This window comes from Branchiostoma floridae, chromosome 5, assembly GCF_000003815.2.
Source record: "Branchiostoma floridae strain S238N-H82 chromosome 5, Bfl_VNyyK, whole genome shotgun sequence".
In the NCBI taxonomy this organism is placed as follows: domain Eukaryota; kingdom Metazoa; phylum Chordata; class Leptocardii; order Amphioxiformes; family Branchiostomatidae; genus Branchiostoma; species Branchiostoma floridae.
This window is the reverse complement of record NC_049983.1, coordinates 17,070,391-17,087,544: the sequence shown is the minus strand read 5'-3', so window position 1 is coordinate 17,087,544 and position 17,154 is coordinate 17,070,391. Positions and strand designations below refer to the sequence as shown.

The 17,154-nt window shown below is 38.1% G+C and overlaps 1 protein-coding gene across 1 annotated transcript in view; it reads left to right on the top strand.

Moving 5' to 3' along the window:
* LOC118415679 (cyclin-dependent kinase 17-like) overlaps window positions 1–17,154 on the top strand; it is a 99,633-nt gene that overhangs the window by 63,527 nt on the left and 18,952 nt on the right. Inside the window, exons 10-12 of the mRNA XM_035820412.1 lie at window positions 13,052–13,177; window positions 13,640–13,696; window positions 16,615–16,729. Of these exons, the coding sequence (XP_035676305.1) occupies window positions 13,052–13,177; window positions 13,640–13,696; window positions 16,615–16,729 (298 nt within the window). The remainder of the gene's footprint in view (window positions 1–13,051; window positions 13,178–13,639; window positions 13,697–16,614; window positions 16,730–17,154) is intronic.

Sequence of the window (17,154 nt, the reverse complement as noted above, 5' to 3'; positions counted from 1 at the left end):
AGCAAGATAACAGTACGGGCGTAACGTTCTTTCAGCGTCCGGACGTCTTTATCAGGTACCAAATTTAACATTTGTCGGTTCTGTGGGTATAGGGTAACCACGGCATCACCGTATATATGTACCGACCTAGCATACGATAAAAAAAAACATTACCATCACGCAAAGAAATACAGATCTTTGTACACGCCGCGCCGTACGCTGTTTGTTCGAAACTTGCAATCCGGTCGCTGATTGGCCCGCGACAAATCAGGCAAGCTCATTGATATTCATAAGCAGGGCGCCCCAAATACCCAAATACCCTGGCTGATTTGTCAGGGGTGATATCGTTAGGCTTTGCCGCGATGTCAACCCTGAGTGTGAGGATGGCTCTTTTCTGCCGGGGAGTTTTCAGACATTAGACGTTGTGGCTACAATGATAGAGAAGGCTTTCAAGAAATGATGCTCTTTGTTGTAAAGATGGTCCTTCCTGGAAAAGTTGATTGATTCTCAAGGAGTGCCCATCTTTGGTTTGGTCACTATGGTACTTACATTGTGATAGAGAGAAAAGATGTGGCTTACAGAAGAGATTACTGTAGAATTCGTTAATTTTAGTGTGGCATAATTGGCTGATTGGACCATTTTTTAATACAATTATTGATACAATGTTGTGATAAAATAGAAATGCATTTTCCCAGTGTCAAAATAATTTAGGAGTGGCACGGCAAACAATTCATGATTAATTGCTGTATCTTTTCTTGAAGGACCTCTAATTCTTGGGTCTTTCGCTGATCAAATATTCTAAATTTAGAGCAGCTTTTGATGCAGGGAAATGTTTTATTTCAAAGGGAAAACATCAGTCTAGCAGAAAATGATGAACTGAGGCTTACCCGTAGCTGAAAGGAAACCCATTTTCTTGGACAGTTATTAATAGAATGACCTAGTCTAAGATTACAACTGTTTTGAAGCAGAGAAGAAAGGAAAGGACAATGTTTGCAGAAAGAGTGCCATCTAAGGTTTAGGTTGTAGAAATTAAACACATTTCTTTGGACAAATCTAAAATTAGAACAGATCCAATAGACAAATCCTTGTGCAAAGAAAAGATAATCCCCAAGAGAGAAGATTGCATCCAGTGGCCTTAAGTGTAAGGACAGGCAGATTTTCAACAGTTAAAAATGTACATAAAGGACTAAGATTAGAACGGGTTTTGACTCAGAAAAAGACTCTTAGATTAAACAAAGGAGAAACCTAGTATGAAAGATTGTCTGCATGATGCCTTATATATAAGCAGCTTGAAGGATGGCTTTTTCTTGGGAAAGACAATTATCAATTTCCTGGTATGATATTCAAAACAGTTCTAAGAAATGGAAAAAAGTGTTCTTTGTAAGGAAGTCCCTCTTCACAGAAAAGATTGTTTTGTGCTTCAAGACCAGTGATGGTAGCTACAATTTGCGTATGAGTTATAGAGTTCAACAGAGACATTTTTATACATGTAATTTAAATTGTAGTTTAGAATCAGAACAGCTTTTTTTTGCAGTCAGTACAAGTAAAATATATGAATTTGTTGGTTTGTAATTTTAAGTATGGCTGTCCTAAATATGAAATCCATGCCCAACAAGTTTCCATCAAAATAACTGGTCCAGTTACAGCTGTGTCTATTTATCATGGTCTTGTAACGTACATTTTGTATTATGAATCTGTCAGTTACCATAAGACTGCCACATCATAAAGATAACAATGAATATAATAAGATCCAGCAATGCAACATCAGTCATCTTTGAGGTACTTGTAAGCACACTTCAGATATTTGGGTGTTCAAGACATTCTTAAGAAAGCCTCGAATACACTTTTTTTAGGATAGCATTTTGATGTACTCTGCAGAGTTATGAGACAGATATAACCAGGATTCAACCCCAAACTTCATTATCCAGAGCCCAGGCTGTTGCTAATTTGGTTAAGCCCATGTGCTACGTGCTAGAAGAAGCATCTCCTGTGCAAGACATACATGTAGATGTGTACATGTATCTAGATATATTCTGCAATTGGTAATTAGCGCTGTTGAAATGGAGCCTCAATAGACCTATTATGATGGATATTCCAGGATCGTAGACCATTGCATATTGGTTGCCTTTGTCCAGAGTTTGATTGGTTGGAAATCGTTCCACAAGATTACCTTGAAATGTTTCTCGGTTGATGATGTCAGGAAATGCGGTAACTGGAGGGGGTCAACTGCATACAGGAAATTGTTTTGATTATAATATTACTGCCAAGAATTACTCTTCTTTTTTTCTTCATTTGTACTGCTAAGCCCCTATAACAGGGATAACTGGCAGTGTGCATGTGTCAGTAACAAGTGATCAGGACAAATTAACATAGGTCTGGAGAAAAAGGAAAAGACATCTGATTTCAATGAACAACTGATTTCTGGGTGCAAGACAAGTCAAGTGAATTTAGTGTGTATCATTTACACATATACAAGGGTGTGTAGGGTGACTCAATGCAGCAGGGCCCTCCCCAGTTTAGTTTTGAACCGGGTGAGAGACCTCGCCTCTGCCACACCAGGCTCAAGTTTGTTCCACTCCTGGATGGTACGAGGGAAAAACAAGACTAAGAGCCTGTAGAAGATTTACTCGTGATGTTCTGCAGCTTGAAGACGTGGTTGGTGCAATGGGAGCATGGAGTTGCCAGGATCAACTTCTTGATTTGGTTTTGATTTGTGGACTCAAAAATCAGTTTATACGAGCCGATTCCTGTTGATACATTTCACTTTTATACTATCATACATGAGATTTGCATATTTAGATGGAGATCAAACAGATAATAGTACTAGTATTTACATTTTCCTTAAAAAAATTCTGAAAGAGAAGTAAAAAAGCAACATCTTTTTATTTCTAGTAGCATTCTGCTTAACACTTTCAGTTGATACCAATGTGAAAAAAATGCACCATCACTTAAAAGCTCAGGTCGATGCAATTTTCCACCTGATTATGCCACCTTTCGGCCTGTCAATTTTCTTGGAATAAGGAGGACCTTCGATAATGGACTAGAGATGGACTGATTGCCGCCCCCTACTCCCCTGATCGATACACGGCTTTGTGTCCATCTTCTCAAGACATGCTGATGTGAAAGGAAGGAATTAGGGGACTGATTAGCCGCTGAGCCGTTGGTTAATCCAATTTCATTTATTGTAGACGTGGATGAATCCATCAAACTTTCACTCGGAGTCTTCAAAGAGAGTTTTCTGTGCAGGAGGGATTTGGCTGAGATCCGGGGTGTAGCGAAAGGGTGTGCAGGGACTCGGATGAAAGTGATTCTCTGATATATTGTTTGTCCGTCAGATGGCCCCTTCACTTTGATGTTTCTGGGAAAGTGTGATAGCTAGGCACATATAGTGTTCGCCTTGCATTAGCTAGGTCCTGAGTTCGCTCCTTGGCCAAGTCATACCAAAGACCGCTTTCTTAAGCGTAGCAATCAGCATTTAAGAACAAATATGGGAGTTCAATACATGACTCTATCAGAATATCCCCCTGGTCCAGGTGTAGTGATTGCAGAACTGTGTGGACCAAGGGCAATTGAAACTGAGATGGGCACTGCCTTATATACCAAAAAGTGTGGGAAGGGTAGCAACTTTGACTTACATTTGGTATTAAATTTAAAGAAAGTAAATGACATTGCTGGATAGCATGATTTCTCCGGGTACATGTATCCCGAAGACCTGACATTGGAAAAAAAAAGGTATTGTTGAGAATGTCTTGTACACCTGGATACTAATTATGAATAATAGTGTGCATACCTCAAAGATAAGTGAATGCTGCATTGATCAATACATCATTAAAAATTCTCCAAAAATTGGCAAAGTAATGAGAGATGACAGTATGATTTTAACTCTGCTACAGGAAGCCAACCCAATCTGTTGACCCACTTGTGATGTTTGGCATAGTGGAATGAAATAAGAGTGCATCTGGCCATAATTGCGTACAAGACGGCAGCTAATGCGGTTATAAAAGCTCTTGTAGAGACCTCTCGTGGTCGCTGCGGTGCCTCGGAACTCCCAAAATAGTGCGTAATGGATGGTACCTGACACGGTCGCTCATCTCGACAACCAGTCTTCATTAGCAGTGAGGGGTCTTCTCTCATCTTGATGATCATACGATGACAGTTTTTTCTGCTAAAAACTTGTGCTTAATGCTATGTGAAATGCCCTCAGCCTGATGTCGTGACTAATTGAAATATTCAGGGTCTAAAATCTTGAAACCTTGATGAATGTTAGTGTCAAAAAATTGTTCTTATCATTTTGAAGCACACTTTATGTGACCTATAAAGGCAGATCTAGTATAAGCAAAGGTCATTCATTCATCTATTCATTCATTCATTCATTTTCATTCATTCATCCAGCCATCCATTCATTCATTCTAACTAAGAAAATATTACAAAGCTAGATGACATGCAAGACATGCTAGACGGCATGCAAGTGGAAAGACTAAAAAAATTTTATTGTTTCTGAAGGTATTTTGTGAAAAAAAAGTTTTAATTTTGATTAATACCTGAATCATTTTAGTGAAGACAGGAGATTTTGAAAAGTGAAAGAATTGTTAACACTCATGAATTATAAAGTGAACGTCGGTTTAGAAGACTGGTTTCCAACGGTATTTTAACATGTCTCCATTTTTAGATAAAGCAGAAAGTTGATCAGATTTGTTTTTGATTTTGTTTGACAGAAGGGTTGAGTTGGATTCGGACATCTTGACAAGAAAAAAGTCCACCACAGTAAAAGAAAGTTCAGAAGAGTCATTGAACCCCATACATTATTGGAACTACCTCTACGTAATTTACGAGCAGTTCTAATGCACGGACCACTTCTCACATTTCCCAAAGGCCTGACAGAATAACGATGGGCTCGGCGCTAAACAGCGGAAACGTAAAGCGGGCCCGCTGGTTTTCTTTCGTGACTGATGGCGTCAATTCCGTGAGAAAACAGGTGGTGGCAGGCGCAATTTGACCCGCTGATTGTAAAACATTGGAACGTGGCTCGAGGGTGAGAAAGTGCATTATGAGGGATCGCCTTGTCTGATGGAAAAATGTCACTGTTTTATAAAGGTTAGAATATATCACAGAACGGGATATAGACACCATACATCATGTACATTTTGTGAAGTGTGCTTTTTTCTATAAATGTATTTCAGTGGGAAGAAATTGCCATGAATATTGTTAATCTGTGTGGAAGGAAAAAGTAGGGGGGAGGGGGACTTAATGAAGAGGATAAAGTTTTCTTAAAGATTATGGAATTTTATTTTTCAACCAAAAAATTCACAATTTTCAGAACCAGCATTTTTATATGTCAGAATCATTTTCTGAAGTAACATTGCACAATTTTGTACTGCAGAAGAACTTCCATTTAAAAAAAATCTCTTGTCCCAGACATGGTATGGTCTGGTGACATCATAGTTTATACATGTAGGTACTGCAGAAGAACTTCCATTTCTTCTATCTATTGTCCTAGACATGCTATGGTCAGGTTGTTATAGTTTGAAATAATCCATGGAAAAGGAGAAGTCAAGGGCATTAGGTTGTCACTGAAACAAAATGGATGTCTGCGTCTGGCGCCAGCAATCCTGAGTGCCTTCCAAAATCTCATCCCATCAAAGGAAGCATCCAACACCTCGCATCTCCGCAGGGTCGCTCCGTTTGGGAACCATTATCTGCTCGGGAAGAGCCAGATTATCAAAATGGAGAGTTTTCTTTTTTTTTTCAAAATCTTTAAGAGGATGTTTCCTAGGTCAGGTCACTAGAAGTCATGGAAGATAGCATTTCCATTGTAGAAACATGTTAGTTTAAGGCCACGCAAATTCAATTCCTTGGATCACTGCATCTCTACTTAAATTTTGTTATGATTGAAAAGAAAGGAAATGAAACGTACGCACATGAGTTGACCCCGTAGTGCTCACATTGTTATACCTCTTCTTGTCTTTATAATTGCTGCTGTTTTCTTGTCAAGTTTGTGGGTACAAATCCCGGAAGTTCAGCTGCAGTACCAAGTCACACATGAGGGGCTAAAAATTAAAATCAACTTGACTTTTGGGTCAACACCACCAACCAACGTACCAAATCTTATTACAATAAGACTAACTGTCTATAGGTTCTTACTATTAGCTATGACCATAAATATCCCGGAAAACACACAATCATGCATTGTACACTCACAAACAAACCCACATACACCTAAGGTAAAAAGAGGAAAGCAGTACATATTCGGATTTGCTCTTACATTTTTTTGACATTGTAGACAAATGTACAAGGTAGCACAATGTAACTTGAGGAAATATCTGGCTGGTGAATTTACTACGCAGACATTCATGGCGTGAAATGTAGGTTTGCAAGCAGCCATGGCCAGCTCGTGGGAACTGCCGTATGCATTAAATGTCTCATCCTGCATGGCATCAATTTAGGAAATATCAAGGTGTTTCACGCTGACATTGTAGCTTGCATGGCTGTCAATTATTAGGCATCACCCTCTTTGAATGTATAATTTTTGTAGTTAAAAAAGTCTTCTATTGAAAGTTGTAATCATAATCATGCCAATATCTAGCTTGGATTCCAGACCCCAGCCCGATCCCAAAAATATCTATCAAACAATAAATATTTTTGAGATCGGACTGGGGTATCAGCATATGGCATTTTATTACAAGGTAGTACATAACACCTGAATGTTAAAATGAATCTAAAAATAAAAAAAGAAAGAGAATCCATACTTATCAACCCTAATTTTTCAGATTTGTAATTTATTATAATATTGGAAATACAACTTAGATTTTCCTGGGCCAAGCAAGCATATACTATAGCAATGGATAAAATCTGCACTCAACATTAGTTACTTCAAGTTCAAGCCATATTCTCATGCACTAGTTTGTCATATCACTAAATCTAGTCCATTAATCTCTGTGGAAGGACTGTCACAGTTTTAATTTAGAACAGGTGTATCAAAGCTGTATTTTTGAGATCTGTTTGAGATATGTTAGCTTGAATAATGGGCCCTGCTCCCCCTGTATGTATTGGTGACAGTCTGTAATATATCACACAATAGGCAGAGGTAAGATTGTATCTGACAGTAAACTCAGTTGGATTGTCTGGATCAGATAAATTCATCAATTTCATGTCAGGTACTATGTATGCTTCCCTGCAGAAGTTCTTCAATTTTTTTTTGCGACACCTCTGGGGCAGAGGTATTTTCTAGATACTTTGGGGAAGGGGGTTGAAAAAAAATGACTTCCTTACTTTTCTACAAGGCTCGGAAGCGAATGAAGGCTCGCCTGGGGTAACCGCTAAGTGAACCCTTCGGTAACCGCAAAGCGAATACGATGGAACTTCCAGAATCACACTTTGCTTTCTGCCTAATCCTCACGGGTTTTGCTATGAAATTCAAGTGATGAAAGTAACGCACACTTTGTTTAAGTCCACATCATTGTTATTGTTATTGGTTGGGCCAATGACTACTCTCCTTCGCAGCCAGGGGCTGAATTGTGAGGAGGTTACAATAGGTGACTCAGGTGACCTCAACACGACTGTTGCAAACATCTGCAGTGGCTGCCATTCAGGGCTAACTCAGATGACCTTAATACGACAGCATTGCGACACTCTGTCGCTCCACTTTGTTGTGTCCCTTCTAGAAATGCTCCTGTTCATATAGATAAGAGGATGATCATGTAACCTCCTGAAGGTTTCAATATTTTGACAGGTTTACACCAACAGTGGCAGACTGCCAATTGACATTGATCGTCTGCAGTCTAAAAACTCTACAGGGGAATTATAAGCCATGCCATCCATTAAAGAAAGGAAGATTAAATATTTGGCAAGCAAAGTACTGTGTACAATGTCTGGGGAAAAATCAAGTTTCATAAGTGTACACAATGTAATTGTGTTGGTTTATGGAAAAGAGCAAACAAAATGGAACTGGATTACTTTAGAAGAAGAGGATGGGAGATGGGGTTTTGAGCAGTCTAAATACGAAAATAACAAGTACCAATACCAAAAATGTATTAACCCTCTTGGTATTAGTATCTGTAATATCTTTATCTCTATATATATATATGTTTTGTCAATATTAAGAAAATAGCACTGGTAGAGCCTACTAGAGGGTTCATTGCATTTCCTGTAGGCAAAAGGTCCTATTATAGTGTTAGCATTTTAAATTAAAGAAACATTCTAGCGACTTTCCAGTGACTTTAGTAAAAGTGAAATTATGGGGGTCTTGGAAACTTTTATGTTCTATAATTGTTGGTAAAATACTGTGGGCTGAAAGACTGCGTTACTCGATGAATCTTGAAGAATCATCTGACATATTTGATATAGTCATGTACATTTGTATGAAGACAGTGGCATTCTTTTCCCCCTGCAATCATCACAGGATTATGAGAAATAGACCGAAGTCTTGGTTGGTCGATCATAAATACAAGAGTTTCTCAGTGTGTAGAATATGAAGGCAGCGTGCCAATTGTTCCTATTTCTTCAGTGTTCTCAGAAAGATTGCTCCAAAATAACTGTTATGGTTGGCGAGACTTACGTATGAAATCTAAAGTCTCCAACAGTGCATGTGCCTTGTGACATATGGAAGTGTCATTTCTAATTTAGATTTGTGACAGGATATGGCAGAAAGGTGGTCTTAGTTGGTCGACTCAAAAGGCATACATGTAGAAAGTCCCCAATAGTGCATGGCATATGAAAGTTTTTTTACTGATAGTTGCTTTTAATTTTGAATGTTCTTGACAGGATATAGCGCAATTGTGGTCTTAGTTGGTCGACTAAGGTATTCATGTAGAAAGTCTGCAACAGTGCATGGCATATGAAAGTTTTTCTTTACTGTTAGTTGTTTCTAAATTTGTATTTTCTTGGCAGGATATTGCACACTTGTGGTCTTAGTTGGTAGACTTTGCATACTTGTAGAAAGTCTGCAACAGTGCATGGCATATGAAAGTTTTTTTACTGATAGTTGTTTCTAATTTTGTATTTTCTTGACAAGATATAGCAAATAGTCTTAGTTGACAGACTACGTAATACTAACAGAAAGACTCCAACATTGGATGGTATGTGGAGTTTTGGGCAAATAATTATCTAGTCTGTCTTTGGGAATTGTTTATATCACTAGTTAAAGATGGCGATTTTGTCCAAGGTTGTTTCTATTTTTGTTTAACTATGAACAGAATATCACAAAAGACCGGAGCCTTGGTTAGTATGCGATCAGGATACACAGTCAGTCTCACATTCACAACAGTAACTTTAGAGAAGGAGTTGGCAGACAACCTTGACTTGACTTGCGGAACTTGACAGGATATCATGGAAAAGTCAGGCTTGGTCGATAGCCCATGGTCGGTACTCTCATGTCCCTAATAAACGTACCGGGACGTTTATTTTTTTCCCAAGAAAATTCCACCCGGTACGTTCTTATTTGGGACGGTACGTTTATTATTTTTTTTAAAATTGGGGCTTTGCTAACCAGGGACAACCGCATAATAAAAAGTTTGGGGTTTTCTGTCCATATGGCCGCGGTATTTTTGCTCAAAATTCACTATTTTTGGCCGAAGCGGCTCGGATTTCCCCTCCACTGTGACCCAAACATCCTAGCGATTATGTAAAATATCGGTCGATTTCACTATGAATGTACAAAATAAATGTTATTATTGTGAAAATAAGCCGCCACACTGACGTTTTGAAGCACAATTTTTTATATAAACAACTTTTACAGTCTCTATTTACATCGTAAATGAACACACTGATCACATAATTTTAGCATGTAGCGGTACAGTATACTTCCGACCATGTGGTTCCATGCGCTATCGGCAGCGTCAACGGGGCGGACGAATAATTCCTTCACATAAGAAACAACAATTAGAACCTTCTTTCCCTTGTAATGTGAGTTTTGGGGCCGCAAATTCACCAAAAACAGCAGAAATCCGTCCGTAAAAACAGCTTTAAACTTGAAGAAAAAGACCGAAACTGATCCAACATGGCTGCCAGGAATAACACACGCACTGACAGTAAAGCTAGCACCCTGTTGGGAGCCATGCAGATTCGAATCACTAAAATGAGGCCGTAAACGGGTGAAAATGATTTTATTTCGGTGTAATGATGGGCACAAAATGTCATATATATTTTCAGGATGTTGAATTTCAGAAATAATCATAAAATTTTCTAATTTTAGCGGTTTCTAGTGTCAAAATATAATCTGTAACATATTTAGTATTTGTGGCCTGAATGCTGGGCTACTTCACAGACGAGCTCTCACAAAAACTTTGTGAACAGTTTGTGTCCATTTTGGGAGTGTTGATGTGTGTTTTAATTGGTGGTTATGTCTAAAACATATATGGTTGAGTACTTGGAGCTATATTTATAATGATTTTATTGATATGCCAGTAATTTTAAGTAATGTACAAAAATATTTATTGATTACTTGCTTCAAGTTCTGAGTAGAAAATTCATGTATCATGTAAATTTTCACTTGTTGAATTTGAAAGCACTGTTGGCCCCCCCGGTTAGGAGTCTGTATACCTTTCTTTAGAAAATGGAGAAAATATTATAATTTGAACAAGATATCTATAGTTATTCAATATTCATTATTCATACAGCTATATTTAACTGATTTGGTAATCATGCAGGTATAAGTAAATAAAAATAACCTACCTGCTTATTATCTTCTTTCCCTTGAACAGAAGTAGCATGGACACAGTCTACATGTCAATTTGGTCATTTTCCGGGGGGTATGTTTATTCCGGGGGGTATGTTTATTAGATTTTGAAGATTTGTCCGGGGGGTATGTTTATTCCGGAAGGTATGTTTATTAGGGACATGAGAGTAGCTCTATTTTTGTTTAACTATGAATAGAATATCACAAAACACCTGATCCTTGGTTAGTTTGCGATTAGGATACACAGTCAGTCTCACAACAGTAACTTCAGCAATGGAGTTTGCTGACAACCTTGACTTGACTTGCAGAACATGACAGGATATCATGAAAAGTCAGGCTTGGTTGGTAGTCCATGGATATGAATGGTGCATACAATATAGTTTGTGATAAAAGTTGTCTGAAAACTTATCTGGCAGCATAGCTCAAAAAGACATTCAGTTTATAGTTAAACCTTGAATAAAACGAAAGAAACACACAGTTGTCTTATGGCAGTTGCTTACTTGTTTCTTGTTTTTGTTTTTCTGTATATTAGCTAAACGTGATATCACAGGTTGGTAGTCCAAAAAAATGGAAGTTGTAAATAGTGTGTAATGTATTATAAAAGTTTCTGACTTGTTACCTCCATGAAATGTCATGGAGGTTATATTTTACCCAGCGTTTGTGTGTGTGTGTGTGTGTCTGTCTGTCTGTCTGTCTGTCAACAAGATAACTCAAGAACGACTGGATGGATTAGTTTCATACTTGGTGTGTTGGTGGGGTGCGATAAAAGCTAGAAGTGATTAGATTTTGGGCCCCCTAGCGGCTTCCCTTGGTACTGCAGCGCAACTTCCGGTTTTGCTATTTCGTGTTCTGAACACGCTATGGTCACGATTTTTGAGTGTTAGATAGCTCTTGTGCTCAGGAATAAGTGACATATGTGTGTAAGTTTTGGCCCCCTACCGACAAGGTTTGGGATAGCAGGGGCATTTTTGTCGAAAACTTCTGAAGAGGATAACTCAAGAAGGGAACAATGGATTTTCATGATTTTTGGTATGTAGGTACCTTAGACAATGTTGTACAAGGTAAGATACTAATTATGCAAAATAGGAGTAAATTTGCATAATTAATGAGAATATTCTATCATGGCAGTTTTTTCAATGTATCTCTTGTCCTGGACATGATATAGTCTTGACATTTGGGTGGTAGATAGCTTGCAGTGTCATGACAAAGTGGGGTAGATTTCAGCCCCCTAACATGTAATTTCGGAACTGCAGGGGCGTTTTTGTCAAGACTTTCCAAAAGAGGATAACTGCAGAAAGGATTGACGGATTGGCATCATTTTAGGGGTACAGGTAGCTTAGGCAAAGGTGTTCATAATGATATACATGTTATGCAAATGAGGACCTTATTTGCATAATTAATGAGGAAATTGTATAATACCATTATTAGCAATAACTGGACTTCAATAAATGTAACACTTATTAATCAAGATAGATGGAATATAAGCAGATACCAAATATGGTAATGAGGAACTTATTTGCATAATTTATGTAAAAATTGCAAAGCCGCATTATGTCTAATGATTGGAATTTTATACTTGTGACATGTGTACGTTAGTCAATGATGAACAACACCACGCATAAATTATGTTAATGTGTTAGTCAATTGCATAAAATTTACAAAAGCTCTAAATTTTCATGGAGGTATGAGGTCGCCGAACTCTAGTTTTCTTTTCTGTCACAAAAGGGCATTCGGTCGGTAAATCAAGAACAACATGTCGCCAACTGTGTATATATATATATGAGGGGGATTGCTTAATACTGACATTATAGTATTCTTCTGTCCTTGACATCATATCACAACAACAAAAAATTCAGCCAGCAGACCATGAATGACGCATACTGTACGACACGAGTTGCTAATTACTTGAGAGGATATCACGAAAAGACGATTAAGACTGTAAACCATGATATTCAATGATGATCATGCATATTGTATGACACGAGTTGCTGACATTTTTTTAAATTTACTTGAAAGGATATCACAAAATGAATTAGGCCCGTAAACCATCAACGATAATTACTGTATGACATGGGTTGCTAAGGACGAATCTAGTAGGAAGTTGATATAATAGGGCGTTGATACGTGACTGTATTAATCATGATCAAACAATGCATACTGTATGACACTTCATTTTACCCCTTTTATGACTTGACAGAATATCAAGAAAAGACATGAATCCTGTAAACCATGAAAGATGATCATGAATAAAGTATGACTCAAGTTGCTCACTTGCTCCTTTTTTTTTTTTTTTGCTTGGCAGGATATCACGAAAGGATATTAGGCCTTTAAACCAAGAACAATGCATACTATGTGACTCCAGTTGCTGACTTGCTGCTTCTTCTTGTTTTCCCTCGACAGGATATCACGAAAAGACTATCTCTGCCAGCAGACATCCACCTCCCAGATAACTTCCTTGAGAAGCGCAGCCTGAGCCCACCGTTTCCCGAGGGGAGATTGAGTAGAAGAATGAGAAGAGCGTCTTTGGTAAGTCACAGACCACTTAGTATTAGTGAATATCTGCCAAGAAATGGACTTTGGAATATATGGGGGTTTTATTCTTGATTGACAAACTGGTGCAATGGGCAGAAATCAAAATAAGTACTAGTCGTGGTCGCCTTGCATTGGGTACTTACTCATAAGTTAAGGTCCCGAGTTTGCTCCCAATGTCTTGGTTAGTCTCAGACGATTTAGTATTAGTGAATGTCTGCCAAGAATTGAAGAAATGGACTTTGGAAAGTTTTTGGGTTATTATTCATGATTGACAGACCAGTGCAATAACCAGATGTCGAAAGGAGTACTGCTAGTCGTGGTCGCCCTGCACTGGGTACTTATTCTTAAGTTAAGGTGTGAGTTCGTTCCCAATGGAGTCATAACAAAGAGTTTTAAAAACAGTAGGATATTTACATCCCAACACCTTACATTGTGTTCCATTCTCTTTTTGTACAGCATGAAATAGGGTTTGGAAAGATGGAGTCATATACAAAGTTGGACAAGTTGGGTGAGGTAAGTACAATTTCATGTTCATGTTGTGTTTTGCTTACACTACAATAAAGCAATAGTTTGATTAGGAGGCTTGAAGATTTGATACAACTTTTGCTTAAGATATTAGAGCAAAACTGTGTATCTTGAGTAGGAATTGCACATATCACTTTAGCTCTTTTGGAACACAATCATGTTTCAAAGTGACAGTGCTGTACATTGTGATTTATTTGAGTAAGCTAGCAAGCCATAGTAAAGCCCAGCGCAGTGTAAGGTATCAAAAAACAAACATTAGGCCACACCGATTTAATTTCTTGGTTCACGGATTCGCTCGCTCCTATTTTTGGGGAAAAAAAATAAAAATAAAAATTACCACTCAGCAAATTTTCACCCTTAATGAAACCATTCACCAACTTTCTGGTGTAGCAAATTGGCCTTTATATTATAAGCTCCTTAAAGGGTGGGTACAGGTGTTGTTACTGTACAAAAATAGTGTTTCAGTACTTTTTTCAAGCTGAAAACTTTTTTTCTTTATGTTTTGGATTAGCCGTTACCTTAACCCCAACCATTTTACAATTTTTATTTTTATTTTTATTTCGCCCTCTCGCTCCATATTTTTTATGAAAAAATCCGTGAACCAAGAAATTAAATTGGTGTGGCCTTATGCTTTGTCTCCAGCATTACGTTTTGAGTTCCACCGAAGAAGAAGCTATCTTGTAATGAGCTCCTTGGGACTTCCAACTGGCTATACCCTGGTTAGATCACAGCAGAGTTTACATATCTGTGAGGAAGAACCATGACTTGCATCAGTGAATTTCTGGGACATCCAACTGTATATAAAGATCACATGAAACAGGGTTTATAAATCTGCGAAAGAAGGCCATCCGACTTCCATCAGTTGATGGGTTTTGACTTACGTGGGGTGATAGTGAGTTATCGCCGGAGCCCAAGGTGTGAAGTGGTGCATTGTGGTGATTAATGTTGTTACCGTGGGACGTTCAGATAACGAAATGGGACTTAGAGTAATGGATGGGGTTTGCATTTTAAAAAGATACATGAAAGGTATGCAAATTAGTCTTAGCTAAAAGATAGTAGCATGTTATTTGGGTTTATAACTTATGTTGTTTTGTCATACGAGAATATGTTTGGAGAAAAAACAACAGGAAGATAATCTGGAGTAGTGACAAAATGGGACCCAGAGTGATAGACATTGGTTTACATTTCAAAAATCATACACAAATGGTATGCAAATTAGTCTGTGTTGAAGCAGATTGTATCTTGTTTGGGTTGATACGTTGTTTTGTCATACGAGAATATGTTTTGAAAAAAAAAAAGATAATCTGAAGTAGGGACAAAATGGGACTCAGAGTGATAGACAGGTGTTTACATTTCAAAAATCATACATGAAGGGTATGCAAATTAGTCTGTGTAAAAGCAGATAGTATATTTGGGTTGATATGTTGTTTTGTCATACGAGAATGTGTTTTTAAAAAAACAGGAAGATAATCTGAAGTAGGGACAAAATGGGACTCAGAGTGATAGACAGGGGTTTACATTTAAAAAATTATACATGAAGGGTATGCAAATTAGCCTTAGCTAAAAGATGGTACCCGGTATGTTATTTGGGTTGATATGTTGTTATCACAGGAGAATGTGTTTTGAAAAAACAACAGGAATATTGATCTGAAGAAGGCTCAAAACAGCATTAATTGTGAAATTTGGCATCTCAGTCGCACCCATTTTTCATCCTCTTAGGCAGTTGCCATTTAATGAATGACTAAGTCTTATCCTCTGAAACTCCCCTCATTTTTTACATCTATTGATTGATCAACCGACATTGATTGATCATATCCACATTGAAATTCGAACCTGATTCAAATTAATTCACATGTTAATTTCATAGAGATACAGATTAAATCTTTGACTTCATCCTAATTGGATTGACGAAGAAAGCAAGTCCTATCTGTAAGTGAAAGTTATGAGAGCATTGGTACAAAAAGGAAAGAACATATTTAATTCTTCAGACGTCCAGAGGCACCCTTCCTCGCTGTAAAGACAAAAATTATGATAGTTCCTCTGAGCGGCAACCTCATTAAGCACACTCCATCTGTAATGCAATTTCGTATTCCCTAAATTCCTGTCAAACCGTCCCACCAAAGCCACGAGGGAGCCAAACGCACTACATTTTTAACCTTGTAAAAGGTGGTTGGAGCGGTTGGATTAGATTTTCTTTGGCAATAGGAAAGATTAATCATGTTTGCAAATGACTATGAATTGAAGATCAAACCCTGAAGGTCAAGGGTTTCATTAGGATAATTGAGATTTGGTATGTAGTGGTGCCGGTGTCATGCTGGTGTAATGGTTAGGATGTTTGGCCCAGAATACACAGGCACTGGGTTTGAATCCCCTGACATGCCTCCGACGATGTGTCCTTGGGAAAGGCACATGACTTTCCTCACTCCACCTAAGTGGGTACCTAACTTTGATTGGGGGATATAAGGTGGCAGAAGGAGTGGGATGGGCTTCGCCTTCCAAAGCTGTGCTTTAGAAACAGTGGATAACACAACCCACTGCCCCTACAGCCTCAAAAAAGGCTATAAAGCTATCTTAATCTATTGATGAAAAAATATCAAAGCTTTATTTTATGATATCTGACCAGTCTATTTTGCATTCACTTGTAGAAATAGTATATTTCTGTTATTTCAGTGTATGTGACATCTACCTTCAAAGTGTTCAATAATTTCTTGTCTGTGTTGCTGAGCTCAAAGTGCTGGGTACATTTCTTGAAGGCACCTTTGTGCATTCAAAGATGTTTTCTGTGTACCTTAATTTTTATTCAGGTGGACCAGTGCATCTGTTGGCAAAATTGAATTTCGAAGCATTATGTTTGCCCTTCCTTACAACTGTATAATATGTTTTATGTTTATTTTTTGTCTATACAGGGGACGTATGCAACTGTGTTCAAAGGAAAGAGCAAATTAACAGACAACCTGGTTGCCTTGAAAGAGATCAGACTTGAACACGAGGAGGGTGCACCTTGCACAGCAATTAGAGAAGGTACGAGAAGGGAGCCTTGGGGAACCCCTCCAGGGGGACACTAACCATTACTCTTTTCACTAGGCAAACATTACAACCTCAAGTCAACCAAACACACTCGTGCCTTATTTTCAGAAAGGATGGTTTGGTATATAAGAGCCGGGAGACTTTTGAGCCCAGAGCACTAAAGAAGCCACACCAATGAAGCCATTTGTTTGTTTGTTGGTTTGAACAATGTTTCTAACAGGAAATGTGGCCCCAGTAGCATTTCTGAAGATGTGTGTGGTTGACTTGAGGTTGTTAACAACCATTAACTCTAGATCTATTACTTGCAGTTATTGTTGCATTTTATGGGCTTGTGTTTGGTGGAATTGTTAACAAACGCAGTCAAAGGGAAGTATAATAAAGGGTTAATGCCCCGGCCCGAGGTGTATATGGTGAGATAA